The 21380-nt window shown below is 42.7% G+C and overlaps 12 protein-coding genes across 12 annotated transcripts, besides 7 other annotated features; 6 read left to right on the plus strand and 6 right to left on the minus strand. All coding sequences in view use genetic code 12, as the record gives it.

Moving 5' to 3' along the window:
• Positions 1–93: 93 nt before the first annotated feature.
• Positions 94–975, plus strand: PGUG_05792 (aspartate/glutamate transporter; the record flags this gene model as incomplete). The annotated part of the gene is made up of 1 exon (XM_001481979.1): positions 94–975. The coding sequence occupies one exon, from the start codon at positions 94–96 to the stop codon at positions 973–975; it is 882 nt and encodes a 293-aa protein (XP_001482029.2).
• A 125-nt stretch (positions 976–1100) lies between these two features.
• Positions 1101–2144, minus strand: PGUG_05793 (alternative oxidase; the record flags this gene model as incomplete). Its single annotated transcript, XM_001481980.1, has 1 exon — positions 1101–2144. One exon carries the CDS (start codon positions 2142–2144, stop codon positions 1101–1103), a length of 1044 nt encoding a protein of 347 aa, XP_001482030.2.
• Positions 2145–5297: 3153 nt separating this feature from the next.
• On the plus strand, positions 5298–6143 carry SSU81 (osmosensor; the record flags this gene model as incomplete). The annotated part of the gene is made up of 1 exon (XM_001481981.1): positions 5298–6143. The coding sequence occupies one exon, from the start codon at positions 5298–5300 to the stop codon at positions 6141–6143; it is 846 nt and encodes a 281-aa protein (XP_001482031.2).
• Positions 6144–6230: 87 nt separating this feature from the next.
• Positions 6231–9245, minus strand: PGUG_05795 (uncharacterized protein; the record flags this gene model as incomplete). The annotated part of the gene is made up of 1 exon (XM_001481982.1): positions 6231–9245. One exon carries the CDS (start codon positions 9243–9245, stop codon positions 6231–6233), a length of 3015 nt encoding a protein of 1004 aa, XP_001482032.2.
• Position 9117, plus strand: a sequence uncertainty (Possible assembly error: High quality discrepancy detected during assembly).
• Positions 9246–9466: 221 nt separating the features above from the next.
• PGUG_05796 (uncharacterized protein) lies at positions 9467–10471 on the minus strand (the record flags this gene model as incomplete). Its single annotated transcript, XM_001481983.1, has 1 exon — positions 9467–10471. One exon carries the CDS (start codon positions 10469–10471, stop codon positions 9467–9469), a length of 1005 nt encoding a protein of 334 aa, XP_001482033.1.
• Position 9482, plus strand: a sequence uncertainty (Possible assembly error: High quality discrepancy detected during assembly).
• A 795-nt stretch (positions 10472–11266) lies between the features above and the next one.
• PGUG_05797 (NAD(P)/FAD-dependent oxidoreductase) lies at positions 11267–12478 on the minus strand (the record flags this gene model as incomplete). Its single annotated transcript, XM_001481984.1, has 1 exon — positions 11267–12478. One exon carries the CDS (start codon positions 12476–12478, stop codon positions 11267–11269), a length of 1212 nt encoding a protein of 403 aa, XP_001482034.2.
• Position 11287, plus strand: a sequence uncertainty (Possible assembly error: High quality discrepancy detected during assembly).
• Position 11411, plus strand: a sequence uncertainty (Possible assembly error: High quality discrepancy detected during assembly).
• A 197-nt stretch (positions 12479–12675) lies between the features above and the next one.
• On the plus strand, positions 12676–14163 carry PGUG_05798 (uncharacterized protein; the record flags this gene model as incomplete). Its single annotated transcript, XM_001481985.1, has 1 exon — positions 12676–14163. The coding sequence occupies one exon, from the start codon at positions 12676–12678 to the stop codon at positions 14161–14163; it is 1488 nt and encodes a 495-aa protein (XP_001482035.2).
• Position 12907, plus strand, in PGUG_05798: a sequence uncertainty (Possible assembly error: High quality discrepancy detected during assembly).
• Position 14116, plus strand, in PGUG_05798: a sequence uncertainty (Possible assembly error: High quality discrepancy detected during assembly).
• Positions 14164–14536: 373 nt separating the features above from the next.
• Position 14537, plus strand: a sequence uncertainty (Possible assembly error: High quality discrepancy detected during assembly).
• An 83-nt stretch (positions 14538–14620) lies between these two features.
• On the plus strand, positions 14621–15802 carry PGUG_05799 (uncharacterized protein; the record flags this gene model as incomplete). Its single annotated transcript, XM_001481986.1, has 1 exon — positions 14621–15802. The coding sequence occupies one exon, from the start codon at positions 14621–14623 to the stop codon at positions 15800–15802; it is 1182 nt and encodes a 393-aa protein (XP_001482036.2).
• A 190-nt stretch (positions 15803–15992) lies between these two features.
• On the minus strand, positions 15993–16988 carry PGUG_05800 (SDR family oxidoreductase; the record flags this gene model as incomplete). Its single annotated transcript, XM_001481987.1, has 1 exon — positions 15993–16988. One exon carries the CDS (start codon positions 16986–16988, stop codon positions 15993–15995), a length of 996 nt encoding a protein of 331 aa, XP_001482037.1.
• A 716-nt stretch (positions 16989–17704) lies between these two features.
• Positions 17705–18166, plus strand: PGUG_05801 (uncharacterized protein; the record flags this gene model as incomplete). The annotated part of the gene is made up of 1 exon (XM_001481988.1): positions 17705–18166. One exon carries the CDS (start codon positions 17705–17707, stop codon positions 18164–18166), a length of 462 nt encoding a protein of 153 aa, XP_001482038.2.
• On the plus strand, positions 18093–18665 carry PGUG_05802 (uncharacterized protein; the record flags this gene model as incomplete). Its single annotated transcript, XM_001481989.1, has 1 exon — positions 18093–18665. One exon carries the CDS (start codon positions 18093–18095, stop codon positions 18663–18665), a length of 573 nt encoding a protein of 190 aa, XP_001482039.2.
• A 689-nt stretch (positions 18666–19354) lies between these two features.
• PGUG_05803 (uncharacterized protein) lies at positions 19355–20818 on the minus strand (the record flags this gene model as incomplete). The annotated part of the gene is made up of 1 exon (XM_001481990.1): positions 19355–20818. The coding sequence occupies one exon, from the start codon at positions 20816–20818 to the stop codon at positions 19355–19357; it is 1464 nt and encodes a 487-aa protein (XP_001482040.2).
• Positions 20819–21380: the final 562 nt, after the last annotated feature.

Consider the following 21380-nt stretch of genomic DNA (forward strand, 5'->3'; position numbering starts at 1 on the left):
GAAAAATTTAGACTCGGGGAAGTATACTTCTGTGGTGGCTTTGTTTTCGGTAGCATACCTCATTTGCCTTGTTGTGGGTCACACTATATTCCAATGATGTCCAGGCAACTGCCCCATGTAAAGAGAGCGGTGGCCGAAGGAGTGCACTGGGGACCTCTTTCATTTCTGGGAACTTTACGGTCGTTTCCAGTTTTTGTGTTTGCTTATACATGCCATCAGAACATGTTTGCCATTATCAACGAATTGAAGGCTCACGAAACATCGGGCTCCCAAACAAGACAGTCCAATATCATCATTCGTAATGCCATTGCAACCGCTTGCACCTCATACTTGGTGGTGGGATTGTGTGGCTACATTTCGTTTGGTTCCAAAGTCACTGGAAACATCGTAGCCATGTACCCAACAGATTCGATACTGTCACTCATTGGTCGTCTTTGTATTGTGATCATGGTGAGCCTTTCATTTCCTCTTCAATGCCATCCGTGTCGTGGATCCATCAACCATATCATCTACTTTATCTCCAATGGTATTCATGATATAAAGAGCCAAAGTGGATACCAGCAAATTGAGGACATGGGAGAAGAAGTCAACGTAGAGGAAGTTGATGAGCTGTTCATCACCACAACTCCTATGGAAGGAGCCCATGATACAGACGGCCATGATCCCATGATTGTGCCACTTTCCAAACGCAACTTTTACATCATCACCACTTTCATTGTTGTTTTGGCGTATCTCGTGGCCATCACAGTGACATCTTTGGAGCATGTCTTGGCATTTGTGGGGTCGACTGGGTCGACATCCATCTCATTCATTTTGCCTGGTCTTTTTGGGTACATGTTGATTCAGCGTACCGATGGACCTTTGGACAAATTAGAACGTTTTTGCAAATATGGGGGATTGGCACTCTCGATATGGGGAGTGGTGGTGATGGTTGTTTGCTTAGGGGCCACGATATTCTTGGGAGCAACGCACTAGACTGAACTACAAGGACAGTATGAAATCTCAAAAAGCTGAAGATCACAAACACCAGAAGCATTGACCTACAAGTCGTTCACCTACAAGTCATTATCTACAATTCAATCATATCTAATCATAATCATCTACAAAATCAAATCTTTCTTCTCCCATCCAGTAGGTCTTTGCACCTTCAATCCATTTTCTGGCTGAGGTTTGTCGACTTCCTCAATTTTCATAGCAAATGGATTTCTGTCGGTCAGATCGAGGTTTGCCAATGTGTGATTCACCTCACGGTGCTTGGCTTCGTCTGCACGCACTCTCAAGATTAAATCACGGAAAGTGGAGTTTTCGTCAAGTTCTGTCCAGTATTGAATGGCCACTGGTGGAACTCTCATGTGGTCAAATTTGGGAAGTTTTTTTGTGTCGAGTTCATACACCAAATGACTATAAGTACTCACAGCTTCTTCTTCAATATAACCCACGAATCTGTGACAGTACTTTGGGACCATCAAGTAGCACAAGAAAAACGCATTGCAAAACACACCTTGACCAACATAGATGATAAAACGAGTAAACCAAGAAGGTTGTCCCAACTTGATAAACGTCAATAAATGCATACGCTCGTTATAAGCTTCGTCCAAAAGCGTTTCTATCCAAGCTCTGTCTCTTTTGAGCAATCTAAGAGAATGAAGGTGACGTAAAAATGCAGCAACCATTCCTGGAACCCCGGCAATACTCTCCAAAAAAATGATTCTAGTCAACCATTTATTTTCCGTCATTTCCCATCTTGTTCCCTTGAATCCAGTTTCCAAATCGTGGTCGTTACGTGGTTTCTTGTACCCTGTAACCATATCAAAGCACCACCGGAAAAAGTTGACTCCTCGAAATGCAATTGTATCGGAAACATTACGAGGTTCTCTATGTTCATATTTCACTTCTTCACATTCTTTGGTTCCAAATTCAGGATGAGGAAAGAGATTGTGAGTGATGAACGACTTGTCGTCATGTTTCAATATATCTGACTCATTGAGCACCTTGGTAGAAATATCTAATAAGGAAGTTGATGAGTTTGACGAGGTGGATTTTGCAGCCGTTGATATGCGCATTAAGACCGGAACTCCAACGGCAGAAGACCGGAATGTACCATGCATGGCACTTGCAGTTCTCATTTCAGCCAATCTTATCATGTTTTCTAGCTGATTTTCTCTTTAGAACTTACAGCTATATATACCTTGTAATTACAGCAAGCCGCTCGGCGGATAAAAACGGGAGTAATCACTTTCCGCGTTTCTTTCGGATACAGTCACAACACCCGGTGTACTGGGTGCGTCACCCACATTTGTGGGGGTTGCAAGTGGGGGATTTTTGTCCAGACAACTGAAATATAAAGTTGGGGCACTGGTGAGGATACACCCGGCTTCCCCGAATTTCCACGTGTTTTCTTTGCCTCGAAATTTGAGTTTTTGTCTTGAGCAAATTACCTACGGATGTGCGGCCAGATGAGCACCCACACACCAGCTCGGAAATCAACCACCGTTTGGGCTTGGTTTGCGCCCTTTTGTATGCAGGAGCTTTGTGAAAGACCTCATTCGCTAAAGCCGCGGAGAGCGGAGCTTTGTGGTGTTGAAACGTACACCCTTAGGACACCACTTACGTAATATAGACAACTATGGGACTTATTATTATACGTGACTCACTATAGATATGATAGAAATGATTATTGTTAAGGCGGATATACTCGCCTTTTATATGCTCACAGACCGACGACGCCTCTTGCTTGAGCCACTCCGCATTGGGACCTACTTAGCTAAGCTGTGCTTAGCTAATCAGGATCACCGCATGCAGTCCATGTCGCAACATCTCCCCTTGATCCTGATTTAGGTTTATCTGTGGTCAGTGGGGAAAGCATCGTTGCTAGGAATTTGGGACTCAGGAGCACGGTATGCGGTAATGACATTGTAAGCATATTAGTAAGTGATTTTGAGTCATTGTAAACGTATTAGCGAGTGGTCTTGAGTGACGCGATGTAACTTCATAGTTCCTTTTGGACAAAGTCACGAACATGGTAATAGCTGATATCAGTATGTCTCGAAGCTTTATGATTTGGTATCCTTTCGCAAGCAACTGCGTGAGTCATTGTCTTTGGAGAGAAGTTTCTGCATTAACAGTAAGTCTCGTTGAAATCTCATTGAAGAGTTGAGATACTTCGATCGCTTCCTTAACTGCCTCCCCTTGACTGATGCATATTGCTTCGGATAATTCTTGCTTCTATGTGATAGGAGCGTTACCGTAGAGGACCTTGTACATGATAATGGGCAAAGAGGCAACTAGTATCAGTGTATGTAAAAGCATTGTGATGCAATCACTTCGCAAATAGAATATGTGAGTTTATCTTATTCGGAGTCAGGGAATGACTTCAACTTCCTCCCCTTAAACTGATTATATTCTATTGCGGCGATAAATGCAAGATCGGTCTGCTTTTCCACTTGATCAAGGGCTCTCCGAAACTGATTCATGTGTCCTGGGATTGAATATCTGTCGCTGTTCTCTAAAGCCAGTAGCTGTCCTTAGTAGTTGTAAAAAGAAAAAAATTACGAGTAGTTCCTCTCATACCCTAATCCGTGATTCGTTGTACCGTCAAATGCAGTTTCAAAACTCAGAATTTGATCAGAATTCTGGCTTACTGACTTGGGCTTTTCTGCGAATCAATACGTCTAGGAGGAGTACATCTGCTCTTATTAAGGTGAAGTTCCTCTCTGACACTAGTTCATAAACCGCTGTACCGTAAGATTTGAAGCAATACTGAGTTGGCCTATTGATTGGTAGCATTTCTGATCGTAAATCGTTCTGATCGGGCTCCTAATTCAAGGCACATACTGATGGCTGACTTGGGTCACAAGTACGGATTACTACGTCTAGGTAGGGTACCTCTTCACATGAATTCTTATAACGGCCGTGAGTTTATTTCGTCAGTGGACGTTGACATCATCGGGCGGTTACGATTATTGTTGAAGTCGTTGACTTGGGAGACATGGATGGCGTGTCTAGGGGAATGTAATACTCCACAACTGACGAGCAAATCCTTAATTTAGTCATCTAACCAAGGTAAAATCTTCCGGCGTTTGACGCTCATGAAAGATACTGGGTATTTTATTTTACTTCCCGTCCCGCTAAAGGAAGGTTGCTGGGTACAGTATTCCATCTTCCCGACCCGCTGAAGGAAAAAATGGTTGACGTTTAGTGCTTTCATTACGTCCAAGCTAAATATGAACCCACATTTTGAGACATGCCGAAGGAGTCTAATATTCAATGAAGCTCGATTATGTCGGCACTCCAGCGTGTGTTAGACGCCTTGAGGTTGTTCATAGATGGATTGGTTCATTATGCAGATTGTAGTTGACAGAGTCGTACATCCATTCGGGAGAGCGAGTGTCGTGATAGTGCACATCTAGGATTAATGAGTAACCCCGAGCAACTATACAATCATAAACACCAGGCCCTTTTGACGACTTGTTCTGTAGTTAAAACGGTACCATCTTTCGTACTTACTTTTTGAACGTGTGATTTCTTACCGCAGTCAGTTGACTCTTGACTTCATATTCAACCATTCTGTCCAGTTTCCTCTTTCCTTGACGTGAACATCAGCAATGTGTGCTAAAGTATTCGTAGTAGTGGGAACGCAGAATGAGTAGAACCTATGACCTCAAGGACCAATCTTGATATCGAAAATTTAAGCTCGACGTATACTAGCTTTGATGTGACGTGGAGCTAGTTCAAGTTGAACTACATTATCATAAGTTGATATGGCCTAGGGTAACTTAAAGCGGCTCATAACCTGTTGAAACGTACACCCTTAGGACACCACTTACGTAATATAGACAACTATGGGACTTATTATTATACGTGACTCACTATAGATATGATAGAAATGATTATTGTTAAGGCGGATATACTCGCCTTTTATATGCTCACAGACCGACGACGCCTCTTGCTTGAGCCACTCCGCATTGGGACCTACTTAGCTAAGCTGTGCTTAGCTAATCAGGATCACCGCATGCAGTCCATGTCGCAACATGTGGTTGATTTGCATCCACCCACCAACTTCGCCGTAGCATTCCGGTCTAGAACGACGCGGTCGCGACTGCATGCGCCCAACACAACTTTCTCACCTGTGTTTATAACGCTTTTCTTCAGGAGCTGATATCTATTGTTTTGATTTGTGGCCATTTAAACCCATTTTTTCCGGGCCTCACGTCGTATACACAGCCTGCACAAGCTGTGAAATCATATATTATCACAAGATCACTCGTTTTTACTGGATAAATTTCCACCTGTGATCCATGGCAATCAGACTTTCAAACTTTATTGGCGACCCTTTTGCCATTGCCACGGTGTCGTTCGGCCTCATCGCGTGGATAGTGGCCATAGCAGGCGCGGGCTCTTCTCCACAGTCACATTTCCCCAGGTTTACCTGGTGGGGCATCGTATATGAACTTTTGATCATTTTGCTCATCACGTTTTTATATCTTACAAACACCATCGAGCTCTACAAATTCACGCTTGTGGGTCTCATAGCCGTGGCGTTTGTGTATACCACCAATTCCGCCAACGGGTTGGTTTATGAGTCCAATTCCGGCAAGCTTTGTTGCGCTGCGGGGTGCATTTTATTATCCATGCTCAACTTGATCTGGATTGTATACTTTGGAGGCCACCCTGAGTCGCCCACCAACCAGTTTATCGACTCCTTCCTGATCAAGCTGCACACACATAACCACGGCCAGTTGTCGAGTGACGAAAAACACGACGATGACCTTCGCGTAGCCCCAGCTCCGGAAGCATTCCAAGACAACAATTTACGCCAATCGCAAAACAAGACACCTTACATGCTGCTGTCGCAGTTGAATGGATTGGAAAACTTTTCTTCCGCCGATGTCCGCCAGCTGCGTGATCTCACCAATTCTCGCCGACAAACGGTGATTGCCGATGAGGAAGACGCCCCAGTATTCCGCTACAAGGCAAGAGCACTCTATAGCTACTCGGCCAACCCTGAAGATATCAACGAGATCTCGTTCACCAAAGACGAAATCTTGGATGTCGACGATATCGATGGAAAGTGGTGGCAGGCTAGACGGGCTACGGGAGAAGTGGGGATCTGTCCTTCGAACTACGTCAAGTTGATCGAGTAAAGATGTACAATATTAGGTATGCGATGGACTCATAGTGTGGGAACATCTGTTATTGTTTCTGTATAAATGGTATTTACGAGTTTTATTTTAGTCAAACACAACAATTGGCTTCCAGTTGGGGTTGATGAATCTCTTCACTCCCTGGCGCTTGTAGAGTTGTTCCAATTCTTCACCTTGTTGGTCCAGAAGATCCACCACTTGAAAGTTGGACTCGATTCTATGGGGTGTTACCGACTTGGGCAAAACCACCGTACCTCTCCATAACGCCCAGGCGATCAAAATGGTTGCTGGTTCAACATTGTGTTCTTTGGCTATTTTTGTCACCACTTCATCCTTCAAAAGAGGAGAGTCTGTCGACCCCAATGGACTATAAGCTTCCACAAGAATATTGTGTTTGGCGCATTCGTCCAAGAGCTCCTTTTGAGGAAGAAGTGGATGCAATTCAACCTGATTTGCAGCAGGAACATCTTTAGTTGTGGGAGCCGCAAGCAATTCTTGAATTCTCTTAACTGAAAAATTCGACACTCCAATTGCTCTGGCTTTAGATTTGTCCAATTTTTGCATGGATTCCCAGGTTTTGATGAAGTTCCAATCCAGATCGATATCTCTGCTTCCATCTGGAAGCGTGGGGAACTTGGGATCGTTACCATTGGGGTTCAAGGGAACCGGCCAATGCATCAAATACAAGTCCACGTAATCGGTTCCAAGACGTTTAAGTGAAGCATCAAGCGCTTCTGCAGCACGACGATGGTCGATACACCACAATTTGGTGGTGATGAAAATCTTGGATCTGTCAACTCCGGAGTCCTTGATGGCTTTTCCGATGACATCTTCGTTGCCGTATGCATCTGCAGTGTCAATATGCGTGTAACCGGATTTCAAAGCTGTCAAAATTGCATTGTAAACCTCTGAACCTCCGCCGATTGTCTCACAGAACCCAAACCCAGCAACCATTTCTCCTGTTTTTTTATCAAGACCTCCTTGGCCAAAACACAAGCAATTCATACACCCATAAGATGCAGCAACAGTACCAAAAGCTTTTAAAATTGTGTCGGTAATTTTTTGAGAAGTAATACCATTTCCTCCAGAAACAGCAGCGGTGACACTGGGGTTCAATACTGTGCCTTCGGGAATGCGTACCTCTATTGGAGCTAGCACTCCTTCGTTCATGGGCAAGTCACCTTCGGTAATATGGCATCTTAAGCAGTAGGTGATACAGGCATAAGTAACTGCTCGAGGGGCATTGAAACAGTTGAAAGTTTCGTCTGCGGTACCTTCGAAATCAAACACCGCCGAACCATCCTCTTCATTGATATCGATGGTAAGTTGGATTTTGGCTCCATCATCCATGAAATCAACAGCCTGCAATGGAAGTCGATGCTTATTTTCTTGTGCCAACTTTTTGAGGAACTTTCTGACTGCGGCTTCAGATGTGGTTTTGATACCCTTCATGTAGAACAAAACATAGTCCGTATCGTATTCCGTGAAAACATCCGTTAACATATTGATTCCACGCTGGTTGGCTGCAATTTCAGCCTTAAGATCGGCAATATTGTCTTCAACTTTTCTCGAAGGAGACGATCCTGGAACTTTCTTAAGCTCATCCACAAAGTACTTTTCAACTCCGTCATAATCGAAAACTCCGTTGTTCACAAGCTTCCAGGCGATGAACTGGGCACCTTCGTCCTTGAGATCTGTCGCTGACGAGTCCATAGATCCCGCAACAGTGCCTCCTATTTCAGCATGATGTGCTCTCGAAGCAACATAGAACCGAATCTTTCCGTCCACGAAAACTGGTGATATCACAGTGATATCAGGCAAGTGTGTTCCCATCGCCTTGGGATGATTGGTGGCCCAAATATCACCTTCTTTGATATCATCACCCCAATGATTTATCTGATATTTCACAGCAAAAGACATCGAACTTAGATGAACTGGCACAGCAGGAGCATTGGCTACTAGATTACCAACTTCGTCAAATAAAGCACAGCTAAAGTCCATTCTCTCCTTGATATTGGCACTCACAGATATCTTCTGTAACGTGGTACACATGGACTCAGCAATAGACATAAACCGGTGAGCAAAGACTGACAACTGTACTGGATCGATTTTGAGGTCCGCATCTTTTTCTTGTGACGACTGGGACTCGTCAAGATCAATAATGACATGCCTAGGAAGAACCGTTAAATGGGAATTTGGCTCGACCAAAATTGTTTGAGTGGAGTCTATCACTAATGCGGGACCAGGAATAACTGTTCCACTATCCAAGTCATTTAAGAGATAAACGTTTGCTTCTTGAAATCCTCCCTCAAAATAAACGCTTGACTTCAGTTTTTCGATTCCTGGTGCAACAACTTTGGGACTGATTTTGGCCAAATCTTTATAAGCTGATCTCTCGGTGATCTTTCCAGCATTACCGGACCCTCTGACTCTGATATCCGACACAATGACGTCTCTATGCTTGTCGTTGAATGAAAATTCTCTCTGATGAGTCTCGTAAAAGTTCTGTAAGAAATTCTTGGATTTGTCTTCTGCAATCATGAGTTTTGAATCTGAACCCTTATAACCCATATTGAAGTAGACTTGGAAATCCGATGCTGTAACTCCTTGATCTTCAAGTTCGAGAGCCACTTTTTCCTTCAACACCTCACACTTTTGCAAAAGCGATGATACTGATTCTTCCGTATACTTTACCGAAGCCGGTTCCAACTCTTCATGAACCACATCCGCCAAAGCAATTCCATAGGCAGAAAGGATCGATGAGTATTTGTGAATTATTACTCTTTTGATCTTCAAAACCTTGGCTAACGATGTTGCATGTTGGCCACCGGCACCTCCAAAAGATGCCAAGTTGTGTTTCGTAACGTCAAAACCTTTGTTTTCTGTCAATTGTCTTATAGGCTTTGCCATGGCAACATTTGCAACATTGAGGAACCCAAGGGCTACTTCATGAGCCGATTTGGGTTTGCTATCAGGATGCTCAGCATTAATTATATCCGCCAATTGCTGAAACTTTTCCACCACGGCGGTACCATCAAGTGGTTCATTTTCATTGGGACCAAAAATTTTTGGAAAGTATTCAGGAAGAATTCTTCCACACATCAAATTTGCGTCTGTCACCGTCAAGTTTTGTCCATTTTTACGATAGCATACTGGACCAGGATGAGCAGATGCGCTGTCCAGGGCCAACCTGATACAACCCGTTTTTGTAAGACAAAATAGATCCACCGCCAGCAGCCACAGTGTTTATGTCCAACTGAGGAGCAGCAATTTTTAAGCCGGCTGTAGTCGTCTCAAAAACATGGTCATAAGCACCAGCGTACCTAGAAACATTCCGTGGAAGTTCCTCCCATATCAAAACCAATTGTATCTGTACCTTCATTGGGATCATAGCATGTGAGCGCTTGTCCTACCACTCCACCAGCAGGGCCAGAAAGAAGCGACTTTAAACCGGTAAATTTAGTATAATGACAAAGTCCACCGTCGGACATCATAAACTCGATTCTAGTGTGTTTTTCAAATCCCTCTTTGAATCCGCTGAGAAGACTTTCAATATACTGCTTGACAATGGGAGTGAGGTATGCGTCCACCACGGACGACTGTCCTCTATTTACGACCTTGATCATGGGTAAAGTTTTGTGAGACATGGTAACGTTTTCAAACCCAAGTTCGGTTGCCAACGCGCCAATTTGAAGCTCATGTTCCTGAAAGTTGTATCCATGAACCAAGACAATTGCAACTGAGGTTATACCCTCTTCTTTCAAAGCTTTCAATTGGCTTTTGGTTTTTTCAACATTTAAAGGCTTGATTATTTTCACCACTTCTTTAGTAGAGCCTCGTACAAAATACTTTCCATCAACCTTGTCTTCAGCGGTATATCCAGTGGCATCCTCAGAATAAGCAGGAAGCGTTACCCGTTCTTCTACCTCAATTACCTTTTCGTACAAGACTCCAGGTTTGCGAATATTCAAGTCAAAAAGATCCGGCCGCGCCTGGTTCCCAATATACAAAAGATCCTTGAATCCTTCAGTAGTAACAAGCGCAGTACGAACACCTTTCCTCTCCAAAAGTGCATTGGTTGCAACTGTGGTTCCTAATCTGATACTTTCTACTCCACTAGTATCCAACAATTCGCCACGAGGAATCTCCTTTCCACTCGTGTACTCTAAAACTCGCCGGATTCCTTCGATATTAGCATCGTCATAATTTCCAGGATCGACCGAAAGTAACTTGAAAACGTATTCGCTCTGTCCGGGAATAACCGCAAGAACATCCGTAAATGTTCCTCCTCTGTCTATTGCAATCTTGATCCCTTCCCCTAGTGTCATGATAAATTTTGATAGAAAACTTTAGTTTGTTGCAATGCTATATGGGGTGGATGACATTTATATCTGGAGGTGCAGCTTATCGAAGTAAATTCCGGCTTTGCCTGCATCTAGCCGCGTGTCTTCATTTTTGGCTTGGGGAAGGTGGATGCGCCGTGCATGACTATGGGGAGCTAATCCGGCGTTTATCAATTATTTTTTCAAGGCAATGGGGAACGCCGAGAATGGCTGCAATCCCGTCAACATATCTCGTATTGAATGGAGGGGAAAACAGCTGATCTTTGGGTAGCGAAGAGGCACCGCATCAATTGATATCTATTTTTCGTATACTTGGTATTTTCCCACAAAATTAGTTTAGAGTTTGATTTAGAGTTTCGTATGTTCTGTTTACTTTTTCCGTGCTACTATGTTCGTCTCAATGTCTTAAGAGCATAAAGTATTCGATTTTACAAAATGTTTACGATGTCTATAGCTTAACCGTCCCATGAGAGTCTTCTTTAGCCCATTTAACTTGAGAAATGTCCAACGGCTCAGATACCACTCTCCATGAGCAATCTGTAGGATCAAACGGAGAAATGTTGTCTCTCCATTTCCAGGCATTTTGGTACTTTTCCGCAAGTTTTCCCTCTAGTTTATCAGCTATAAGGTCTCCGATGGTGGGAAGAAACTTGAATGCATGGCCGCTGTCGCCGGTAGCCACAAATAAGTTGGGTAGTTTTGGAACCGCATCGACGATAAAATGAGAATCAGAGGTGTCTGCTATCCAACACACTTTGCTGTCGCGAAGCTTATGGTGTGCTAAATCTGGAACGTATTTGGGTAGGAGCCGTCTTGCCTGGTCATATCCATCCAAAGGAACGGTGTCGTTGGGATTATCATTTTTGTAGCGAGGAAGCGATTTCTTATCGTAGACTCCAAATGGATCATTAACGTAGTTTGAGGTTCCAGAACCCGGCAATGCAATCTTGAGGACGTAGGTAGCTGGATCTGGAGGGAAAAAGTATCCAACATTTCTCCATCAAACACAACAGGAATGTCCTTGTATTTTTCGTATTCTTGAGGTGTTAGCTTGATGTGGGTAATAAATAATCCTGTAGCAGATTGTTGTTGTCCCAAGTCCACGAGATAGCCCGTGGCTGCACCAGCACTCAAGAGAACCTGGTCAGCTGTTCTTTTCGATCCGTCAGCCGAAATTACATAAACGGTTCCGTTTTCGGTGTAGGTAGCAACCACTCGTCCTGCGTCGCCAAATACAAATGTCACACCCAATTGCTCGGCTCTGGCGTGAGCCAGTCTCAAAGCGTTCGCGGCGTGGGCAAGCCCCGACTCAGGGTTCCATTTTATCTCGGTGGAATCTTTGACAGAATTGTGGCTTAAGACTTTGAATTTTCCACCCAATTGTTCACCACCTTTATAATATTCGATATATTTTCCGCCACCAATCGCCTGGAGATTGGCAATACTGAGTCTCTCAAACTCCCTTCTACCCTCGTGGTTCTCGGGAGTGATTAAAATTCGTCCACATTCTTTGAAAGTGTGGTTGTAAACTGGACTATGTCTCCATTCATCAAGAGCAGCGACGCTCAATTCCGTGTATAATTTGTCAGTGTATTCGGTCCGGATGATCTTGTTGAAGTCACACGCGGCAGACCAAGGCGAAGGAACCGGAAATGAGTCCATTGCAACCACTTTATGACCTCTTTCTGCTAGAGCAATGGCAGACGAAAGTCCCATTACGCCACAACCAACGATAAGAACCGAAGACATTGCTATAGTATTCACACGCTCCGCCGTCGTTACTAGACACGCGTATGTTGTGGTGGCGTAAAAATTGACCTGCGGACTTTGGTATAAATATAAAAAGATGGTTTTTCCGATTTGATATCGCGGCGCTCGAGGGTGCATATGCGGAGAGGAGACGACGCCGCAGCGCGAGGCTCTCGGCGCACCGACCTGCCTTTCAGTGCGCGATAAAGTTTCCCGTCGCACGGAATAATCTATCGGCGTCATCCCCTCTGCGTTCCCAACTGCCGTTTTGTTTATTGGTTGCAACCGACCCGTAACATGAAGAGTGATCTTCGTAGATAAGCAGTATAAGAAGATCAGAACAGCCGCTTATTATATAAGAGCCAATATAACCCGCTTAGCATAAGAACCAATAACCGAGTCGGATTAACGTTTAAACTTAAACTTTATTTTTGAATTTAATGACAGAAAAACTCGAGTTGAAGGTGCAGGAGTCCAGTTTTCTGCTTCCCCAAGATGGTGATGTTGACGTTGGTGCAAAATACCTCTTGGATCATCCTGAACATGCCGACTATTCGCAGGAAGAAGCCCGCAAAGTTTTGCGAAAAATCGACTGGTTATTGATGCCGATTATGACAATTGTTATCACCCTTGCTGCCGCTGATAAGATCATAATTTCTAATGCTGCTGTGTACGGAATGCGAGAAGATGCCCATTTGGTGGGGTCTCAATATTCATGGTTGGGATCGATTTTTTACTTTGGGTATTTGGTTATGGAGTTTCCCGCCAACTATTTGCTCCAAAAACTTCCCGTGGCAAAGGTACTATGTACTTCTTTCGTTGTGTGGAACGCAATCTTGATGTGTATGGCTGCTGGGAACAATTTTGCTGGACTTGGTGCAATGCGGTTTCTCTTGGGAATGGGCGAGTCGTTCTTATTTCCCTCATTAACCGTGATAACTACCATGTTCTATAAAAAATCAGAGCAGCCGTTCCGTACTGCCATTTGGTTTTCAGGCTTCTCGTCGCTTATCACTGGAATCTTGTCTTATGCCGTAGGACATGCCCACTCCTCCATCGCCAACTGGAGACTCTTGTTTCTTGTGTTTGGAGCCATAACCATTTTCTTCACTTGTGTGTTGTTCATTCTCTTGCCCGACAGTCCAGTAACTTGTCGCTACTTTAATGAAAGAGAGAAGTACATTGCGGTACACCGAACCATCGAAAACAAAACCGGAACAAAAAACACAAATTTCAAGAAAGATCAGGTTATCGAGGCTTTGACAGACTGGAAAACTTGGGTCATGGCGGTGTTTGTATTGTCCATCAATATCAGCAATGGTGCCTTGGTGACATTTGCAGCACAAATTGTCTCAGGTTTAGGTTACTCACCGATCAGAACTACCTTGCTTGGAATGCCCACTGGAGTGTTTATGACATTAAGCAGTTGGCTCATTGCCTTGCCTGGTCTCTACTTCCCCAAGAAATTCCGTACCATATGTGCTGGTACCATCTGCTTATGTCCTTTGATTTGCTGTGCATTGATGATGACTCTCCACAACAAACATGGTTTGCTCGTTGCTTACTATTTCTTTTACTTCTACTGGGGTCCTTACGTATGTATGACGTCGTTGTCCATGGCCAACACCTCGGGCCATACAAAAAAGACTATCGTCAATACGGTGAATTTTGTGTCTTATTGTGTGTCCAACATCATTGCTCCACAATTCTTTCTCGCCAAACAGGCACCTCATTACCTTACTGGTTATCATGCTATTTTAGGCTTTACCTCCGCAGCTTGTCTTTCAATTTTGGCTTATGGTGCTGGATGCTATATGGAAAATGCTAGGAGAGACAAGCTCTACGGACCACCATCATTGGATTTTGAAGAGGATGCCAAAGATTTGACAGATAAGCAAAAGGCCAAGAATTTTCGATACGTTTGGTAGAAGCTTCTTAAGGAGTTGTAAGGGTTCTCTCAGCCCCACTTGTTCTATAATTACGAATTTGCAGCCGAGTCAACGGGCTTATACACCCGAACCTTGACGAGCTTGGCACGAGTAATTTGGTAGGTGAACTATTCAAGAATGATGAACTAGAATTGATAAAGTATCACGAGTGATAAACTATATAGATAATTGATAATGTGGAGTCGTCTATACACAACTACCCCAGTTTCTCGTCGTTTCTTGTCTTATTTTTCAACCACTCGAATCGCACTCATTACTCATCGCGAATATTCACTCATACTCATTTTCTCATTTCTCATCCATTCCGACTTTGCCCGAAATCATACCACACCAAATATTTTTCAAACACGCATGTGGCTGACTTCCAAACGGTTTCCACGGATATACCAGATGCATAAATACCCAGAATAATCGCACCACCTCCCTCACTTTCATAATGACAAAGGCTGCAAATCAAGTGTACACCATTCAACAGCTTAGTCCAGAACAAGTTAACATTGTCAAGGCTTCAGTTCCAATATTGAAAGCTCTGGGTCAGGAACTCACCAAGAACTTTTATCAGAAAATGCTCTCCAGTTATCCTGAAGTAAAGCCGTTTTTCAATGAATCTGATCAAAAACTGTTACGTCAACCCAAAATTCTTGCATTTGCATTGTTGAAATATGCCGAAAATATTGAAAATTTGGAACCCTTGACTGGGTTTGTTCAGCAAATTGTCACGAAACATGTGGGACTCCAGGTCAAACCAGAACACTATCCAATTGTTGGAACTTGTCTTCTCAACACCATGGAAAATATGTTGGGAGAATTAGCGACACCTGAATTTCTTCAAGCATGGGCAACTGCCTATGGAAACTTGGCTCGGTTGTTGATCAACGCCGAGGATACTTGTTACCAGAAACAACCTTGGAACGGGTTCAAGGAATTCACCATTGAAAAAATACAAAATGAAGCAAGCGATGTGAAATCAGTCTATTTTTCACCAACCGATAAAAGTGCAATTGCAACTCCTCAGAGAGGTCAGTATGTCTGTATTCGTTGGAAACTTCCAGGGCTGGAGTTTGAAAAGAGTAGAGAGTATTCTCTTTCTGAATTTCCAACAGAAAACCATTATCGAATTTCCGTCCGCAAGCTTGAAGGTGGACAGATTTCCAGCCATATTCATGAACAACTTAAAGTCGGTGACAAAATCAGAGTAGCTTCACCAGGTGGTAGCTTTACTTATCATGAAAATGACCCAAGTGTGGAAATGTTGGTTTACGTTGGAGGCATTGGAATTACACCACTTGTCAGTATTATTGAGCAAGCTCTTTCCAAGGGTCGCAAAGTGAAAATGTACAATTCAAATAGGTCTGAGAGTCATCGTCCGTTTGGAGAATGGCTCTCTCAATTGGCTGCAAAATACCCAAATTTTACGGTTACTGATTTTTACTCAGATGCTGAAAATTCCAATCGTCTTCAAAGCAGTGACTTTGATTTCATCGTACCAAACCAAAAATACGATGTCTACCTTCTCGGACCAAGCGGCTACATGCATTTTGTCAATGACGAACTCGCAAAAAGAGGAAGTGTAAATTTCAACATCTACTCAGAAACCTTCGGGCCAACCGAAGTATGATGTAAATAGACGAAAGAAAGATTTAGCAATGTCTAGACGAATCAAAATGTACATAGTATACCACAAACTAGTTAAAATATCAATCGAACAGAATCGATGCAAAACCAAGAAATGAATAAATGCTTTGGGATTTTAAGTCTTTTCCTGACATCTAGTTCCTTAACAGATATTAATAAATAGTGCCTTTCCCCTACTTTTGAAGAATTTGTTTCACAGAGTCCACAACGCTGGTATCAAAATCAATGTATTTTGACCCAAAAATACGTTGGGTTTCAGAAAAATCCAACTTGCACAAGACGGATTTTTCCTGTGCAGATTTCTGAGCGTCTGGTTGAGGAATCGCAGCTTCTGGGAAATGTTCGTGGACAACTCTGGCAATATCGTGGTTGCTGAATCTTCCTTCAGCGAGAGCCAATCGTTTGCCTTTAGCGGTCTCGTTTTCGAAAGCAATCAAGTGTGCCTTGGCCACATCACGAACGTCAATGAAAGCGCCAGTCATCGTTGGAATTTCTTCATTTTGTTTCAACTTTAAAACCTTATTGATGATCTCAGACGATGTGTTGAGCGTATCTTTGACATCAGAATCAAAAGCTTGAGGACCGAATACATAAGCTGGGTTCACCGTGGTCAAGGTGAAGTTGGGATGTTCATTCTCCACGAAATCCCAAGCAGCTTTTTCAGCAAGTTTTTTGGAAATGAGGTAGCCTGCAATTGGGTTTTGAAGAGCATCTTTGGCAGTGCCTGGGTTCCACGAGGCTTCAGTGTTTGTAACTTCAGGATTTCTCTCGGTATTGAGATCCATAATAGCAGCATACGACGAAGTCACCACAACTTTTTTAATTTGCGAACCATGAATCTTGATTGCACGAAGAGCATTCTCAGTTCCTTGAGTAGCAGGATCTAACAATTCCTTCTGAATGTCAGTGACATCAAAACGGAATGGAGAAGCAGTGTGAAGAAACACAGTCACTTCTGGATGGTTTTCCAACGCTTGGTCAAAGGCACCTTCTGCTGCTACATCAGCAACAACTTCGTATTGAAACGACGATCCAAACTTCTCAGTAAGAGATTCACCTTTTTCCTTTGATCTCACAGAACCAACAACTTTGTAGTTCTTGGCGATTAACTGCTTGATCACATGTTGGGCAATGAAGCCGGTTGCTCCAGAAACAAAAACTGTAGACATTGTTGGGTAATATTTTTTGCGATCATTTTATAGTCGCAGACCCTGTCTCATTACTAATTCGGCACCAACGGTCCAACATCGGTTAGCTCGATGCCTGCACAAGAGACATGAAATGCCGCAGCCCGTTTCACGTCAAATTTACGACAAATTTCACCAGCGGTAAATGCGCATCCGAATATTCGTTGAATCAAGCTGAAATGATTGATTTTCATTGCCTTCAGTTGGTACCGTAACCTGGTGCATCTTTTTATTATCAAGATGGCCCGGCAAATTACCCCTTGTATTTTTGCCCGTCGTGCATGCTCTCAATAATATTCTGAACCTTATTATTAAGAACCAGAAAATACTTGCGCTCAGTAATGAGGGGGAATGCAAGTGATATCGATAAATCATTCAAAGAATTGGGGACCAAAACTTGTGGAAAAGTTGAACAATGCAACCTTTTCAGAACGGCAGTACTCCTCACCGGATCTAGCCAAGATTTAAGCCGATTTCAGCTGATACCTGGTAACAATCTCGGTTACTCAGGTAGTACTTCAAGGTGATGAGTAACCAATAATATCTCTGTACTCAGCTCTAATTTCTCGCTCACTAATGTCAACCACTAAGTCAACAATTGAGTTTATATGCTTCGACTTGGATTCATGAGTATTTTGTTGTAATCAGTCGTTTCTCTCTTGTTCTTGTCTGCACTCCCGCGATTTGTGTATGTGAAAATGGCTGCGAAAAACTACTTCATCCTCATGAAACTGATCCTAATTTTTTCCCTACTTGTTTCTGCAGTCAAGGGTATCTATGACTGCCATGAAACCGCGGTGACTCCCTTGGATGATACTGAACTTATTCGGCGATCCATCGAGCAATTACAATTAACCTGTAAGGCCGCCGATGCTTGTACCGCTTGCAAATCAAGGCTTTCTATTGGCAAGGTTCTTTCACTGACCCGGCCCGATATTGTTCCCTATGTGTTCAAGCGGTGGTGTACCGAAGCTATGCATGATGCTGGGCAATGTGAGATGAATTTCAGTCCCTTTTCTGCCGACAAATCTACCCTTGGTTCAGACTTCATTTTGATGCTTCAATCAATGAGTCCTGAAGGATTGGATGGAGATTATTTTTGTTATTACCATGAATCCAAATGCCTCGAAAGGCCAGAAAACCCCGGAAATCAATCTTGATACCATGTGGCCACCAAAACCAAAATCTTATTCTGCTCCGGTACAAAGTGGTGAGTCGTTTAATGTGCTCCATCTTGGTCATATTAATCTTCAACCAGATTATGCTGTGGCTTCTGAAGCAAATTGCTCACAAAGTTTGTGCTGTTCTCCTTGTTCTGCCAATTTCAATTGTCCTCCAGAAGGTTATAGTATGCATGTTAGCGACACTAAAACCGGCGTAGCTTCATTTTTCAACAGCAGCTATTCACGGGGAAAGTTCGAAAAGGGAAACTACGTGGATATCTTCAACAAAGATGCATGGTGTCCCGCTCATGAATTTGGCACGTATTTGTGTGATGTGCCACCAGTTTTGTTGAACAACACTCTCCGCAATATTCGAGCCTTTCACGAAAATCTGCTCGATTTCGAATTTGCAATTGTCACTGGTTCGGCAATTGACCATAGAGACCGCCAGTTTCTCACCAAAAATGACCACATGAGCACGCAAGATTTAGCTTAATATCTTCTTCATATCAAAAAGCTTCATCATCAATCAAACCTGCTTCCAAATATCAACCGACGAATTCACAAAATTTATGTGTTTCGAAAAATTCATGCTCAATGCCGAGGCTGGCAACTGCTTTTGACGTAGCGAGTGATCTTCCTCAAATGAATCGTGGTTTGAATACTTTGGAGTTTCATTATCGCAGAAATAATTCGGCTGCAAATTGACAAATCTTATAGTTTGCGAATCTTGTATAACATGGAGTCGAAGCTGTGGATGTCTAAGCAAGAAAGCAGAAACGTCTACATTGTATCTTTGTAGACCAATGGTTTCAATTGATAGTTTCCTGTCACTTTTTTTCTTACGAAGCCACATGTTCAGCATTTAAATTCGACTCTACAAAACGCTACTTAGAATCTCATGAACTAAAGTTTCTTTAGAGGACATAGAAAAAGCATAGAATTGTAATGGTGCGTTCCACGCTAAGCGTTAATACTCGATGCACTTTTGACATTGGCGTGCGGCGTGCGGCTCCAGATCCAATATGTATAGACACTAAAGTGTAGCATTCATGATATTCAAAGGAAGAAGAACAGCACAATTTTCAGCTAATCAAGCTAATAAGGGTTTTAATTAACATCACTGGTTGAGCAATTGAAATGTCATACACTGAGAAATGAACCATGGTTGATGAGTCCGTTTTATTATTCCTCCTTGCTTTTCTCCACAAATACCAGACGGCACAGCTCAGAACTCCATATATATACAAATGGAACCACAATCAGAAATACTTGAATAATGTCAATGGCAATGTCTCCAACTCGCAAGTATGAACCATAGCTAGATTCCAACTTGTCAAACTCAGTTCCTGGAGTTGCAACCATTAAAATCACATTTATAATTGGGCGCAACACATTCATGAATAAGCCAATTGCAATACTCCTCTTGAATGCCTTTTCTGTTTTCAGAATGTCCCTAATTCTTTGTTCGTCTTTCTCATGTTTCTGCTTACTGATTGCAATCGTTTTCAAAACTTGTTTGTGGTAACGGTAGGGAAACCATATTTGGCAGATGGTAGCTATACTTTGAAACGCAGCCATAATTACCAGAAAGAACACTATTGCGGCTCCTAGGGACATGGAGAGCGTGCTTGATTTTTCGGGTAACTTACCCAAAGCAAACTGAACCACCAATAAAGTAGGTCTGTTGATGATATCAGCAATGAGAAAGCGTCTTGGCCATTTGAGTTTATCAGGAGGAAAGTTGGAATAAGTAGAAGAATTTTGAAAGCTGTAAAGTAATCCATAGCCATTTGCAAACAATAAAAGACCATACTGGACAAAGTAACGTTGCACCTGAAAAAGATAGTGCAAAAAAGAATTGCAATAATTCCAGACCGAGGATGCAAAAGTGAATGGTTCAGCATTACGCAGCAAGCAAAGAAACAAGCACCAAATTGAAAGAATTGTTTCGAGTGGTACTATTATCCAAAACACAATCGACTTTAGGATTATGGGTTCTCGGGCCAATTTTTGTGACTTCAAGTCGAAATACTTTTTTGCAGCAATTGCCAAAAACACAATTCCAGCAATACTCAGGGGCAACAAGATGTCAAACCCAAGCACTTGTTGGCTATTCAAGCTTCCATTCGGACTCTTGGTGCTCAATTGGAACGATAATGTCTTTGGGGGTACCTTGGGAGACACCGCAACCATCGCACAGTAGACTCCAGACTGTTCCAAAAATAGTTGAAAAACATGATTTTCACCTTTTTTGAGCACTGCAAACTCGTTTTTGAGCGTTGTTTTGTATGATTTACTCAATTTTTGAACACCCTTGAAAATTTCAGTTTCACGATTGAAAATAGTAAAGAGTTGCGATGGACTTTGTCCCGAGTAAAAATTGAGATACTCGATCTCTTTTGCTCTAAACAAAACCACCGACAATTCAGCGTTGTCGTTGATGGTCTCTGATGCCAGAACCTTCAAATTGAGTGATTCATACCCAGTTCTCTTTTTCATCAGAATCGACTGGCAGGTAAGCGAATTTTTCGAGTCTAGTTCCAAATACATATGGTCCAGAATATACATGTGACCCAAATTTGTGTCTGCTGATGCTGTTACTAGGGCTATGGTAAAGCCCCATAAAAGGAAAAATGGAATTTTCATCGAGATATTTTGACAGATTTCGTCTGGGGTTCGGCGAAATTAATGCGGGGCGCTTGCGGTGCGGCTGTTTTAGAGTAGGTACAGGCACCTACTTTCAAGCAAAAAGCAGCACTTATATATGGTTCTTAATGGGTTTATACTTATATGGTTTTTAGATTAAGTTTACTGTTTCTTAGCAACTGTTTACTCAAGTCAATTGCGAGGAGTAATGGATTAGAATGCCAACTACTCAAATTGACCAAGTAATTTTTCCGCTGCCAAAATGAGCTTGAAGCTAAAGTGCCAGCGAGCTTGAAAGTGTAGTTAGAGGAAGAAGTAGTAAAGATGACTTTTCGCTGTCAAAATAGCTCTTCAAGATTTACTAGAATGGCTGCAAATTTTTTAAGCACGATGAACTAGAGCAATTGTCATGAAAAGGGACCCAAGGGGACCGATCCTCATTTGTATAATTGCTGTAGTATCAAGGTGAATTTGTGAATTGGGTAGAAATACGGAATCAGTGCTAAATTAACCAGTGCGAGCTAACACTAAACTGATTCAAAAACAACAACGGAACTGATCA

Source organism: Meyerozyma guilliermondii, genomic scaffold (assembly GCF_000149425.1).
Source record: "Meyerozyma guilliermondii ATCC 6260 scaffold_8 genomic scaffold, whole genome shotgun sequence".
Taxonomy (NCBI): Eukaryota; Fungi; Ascomycota; class Pichiomycetes; order Serinales; family Debaryomycetaceae; genus Meyerozyma; species Meyerozyma guilliermondii.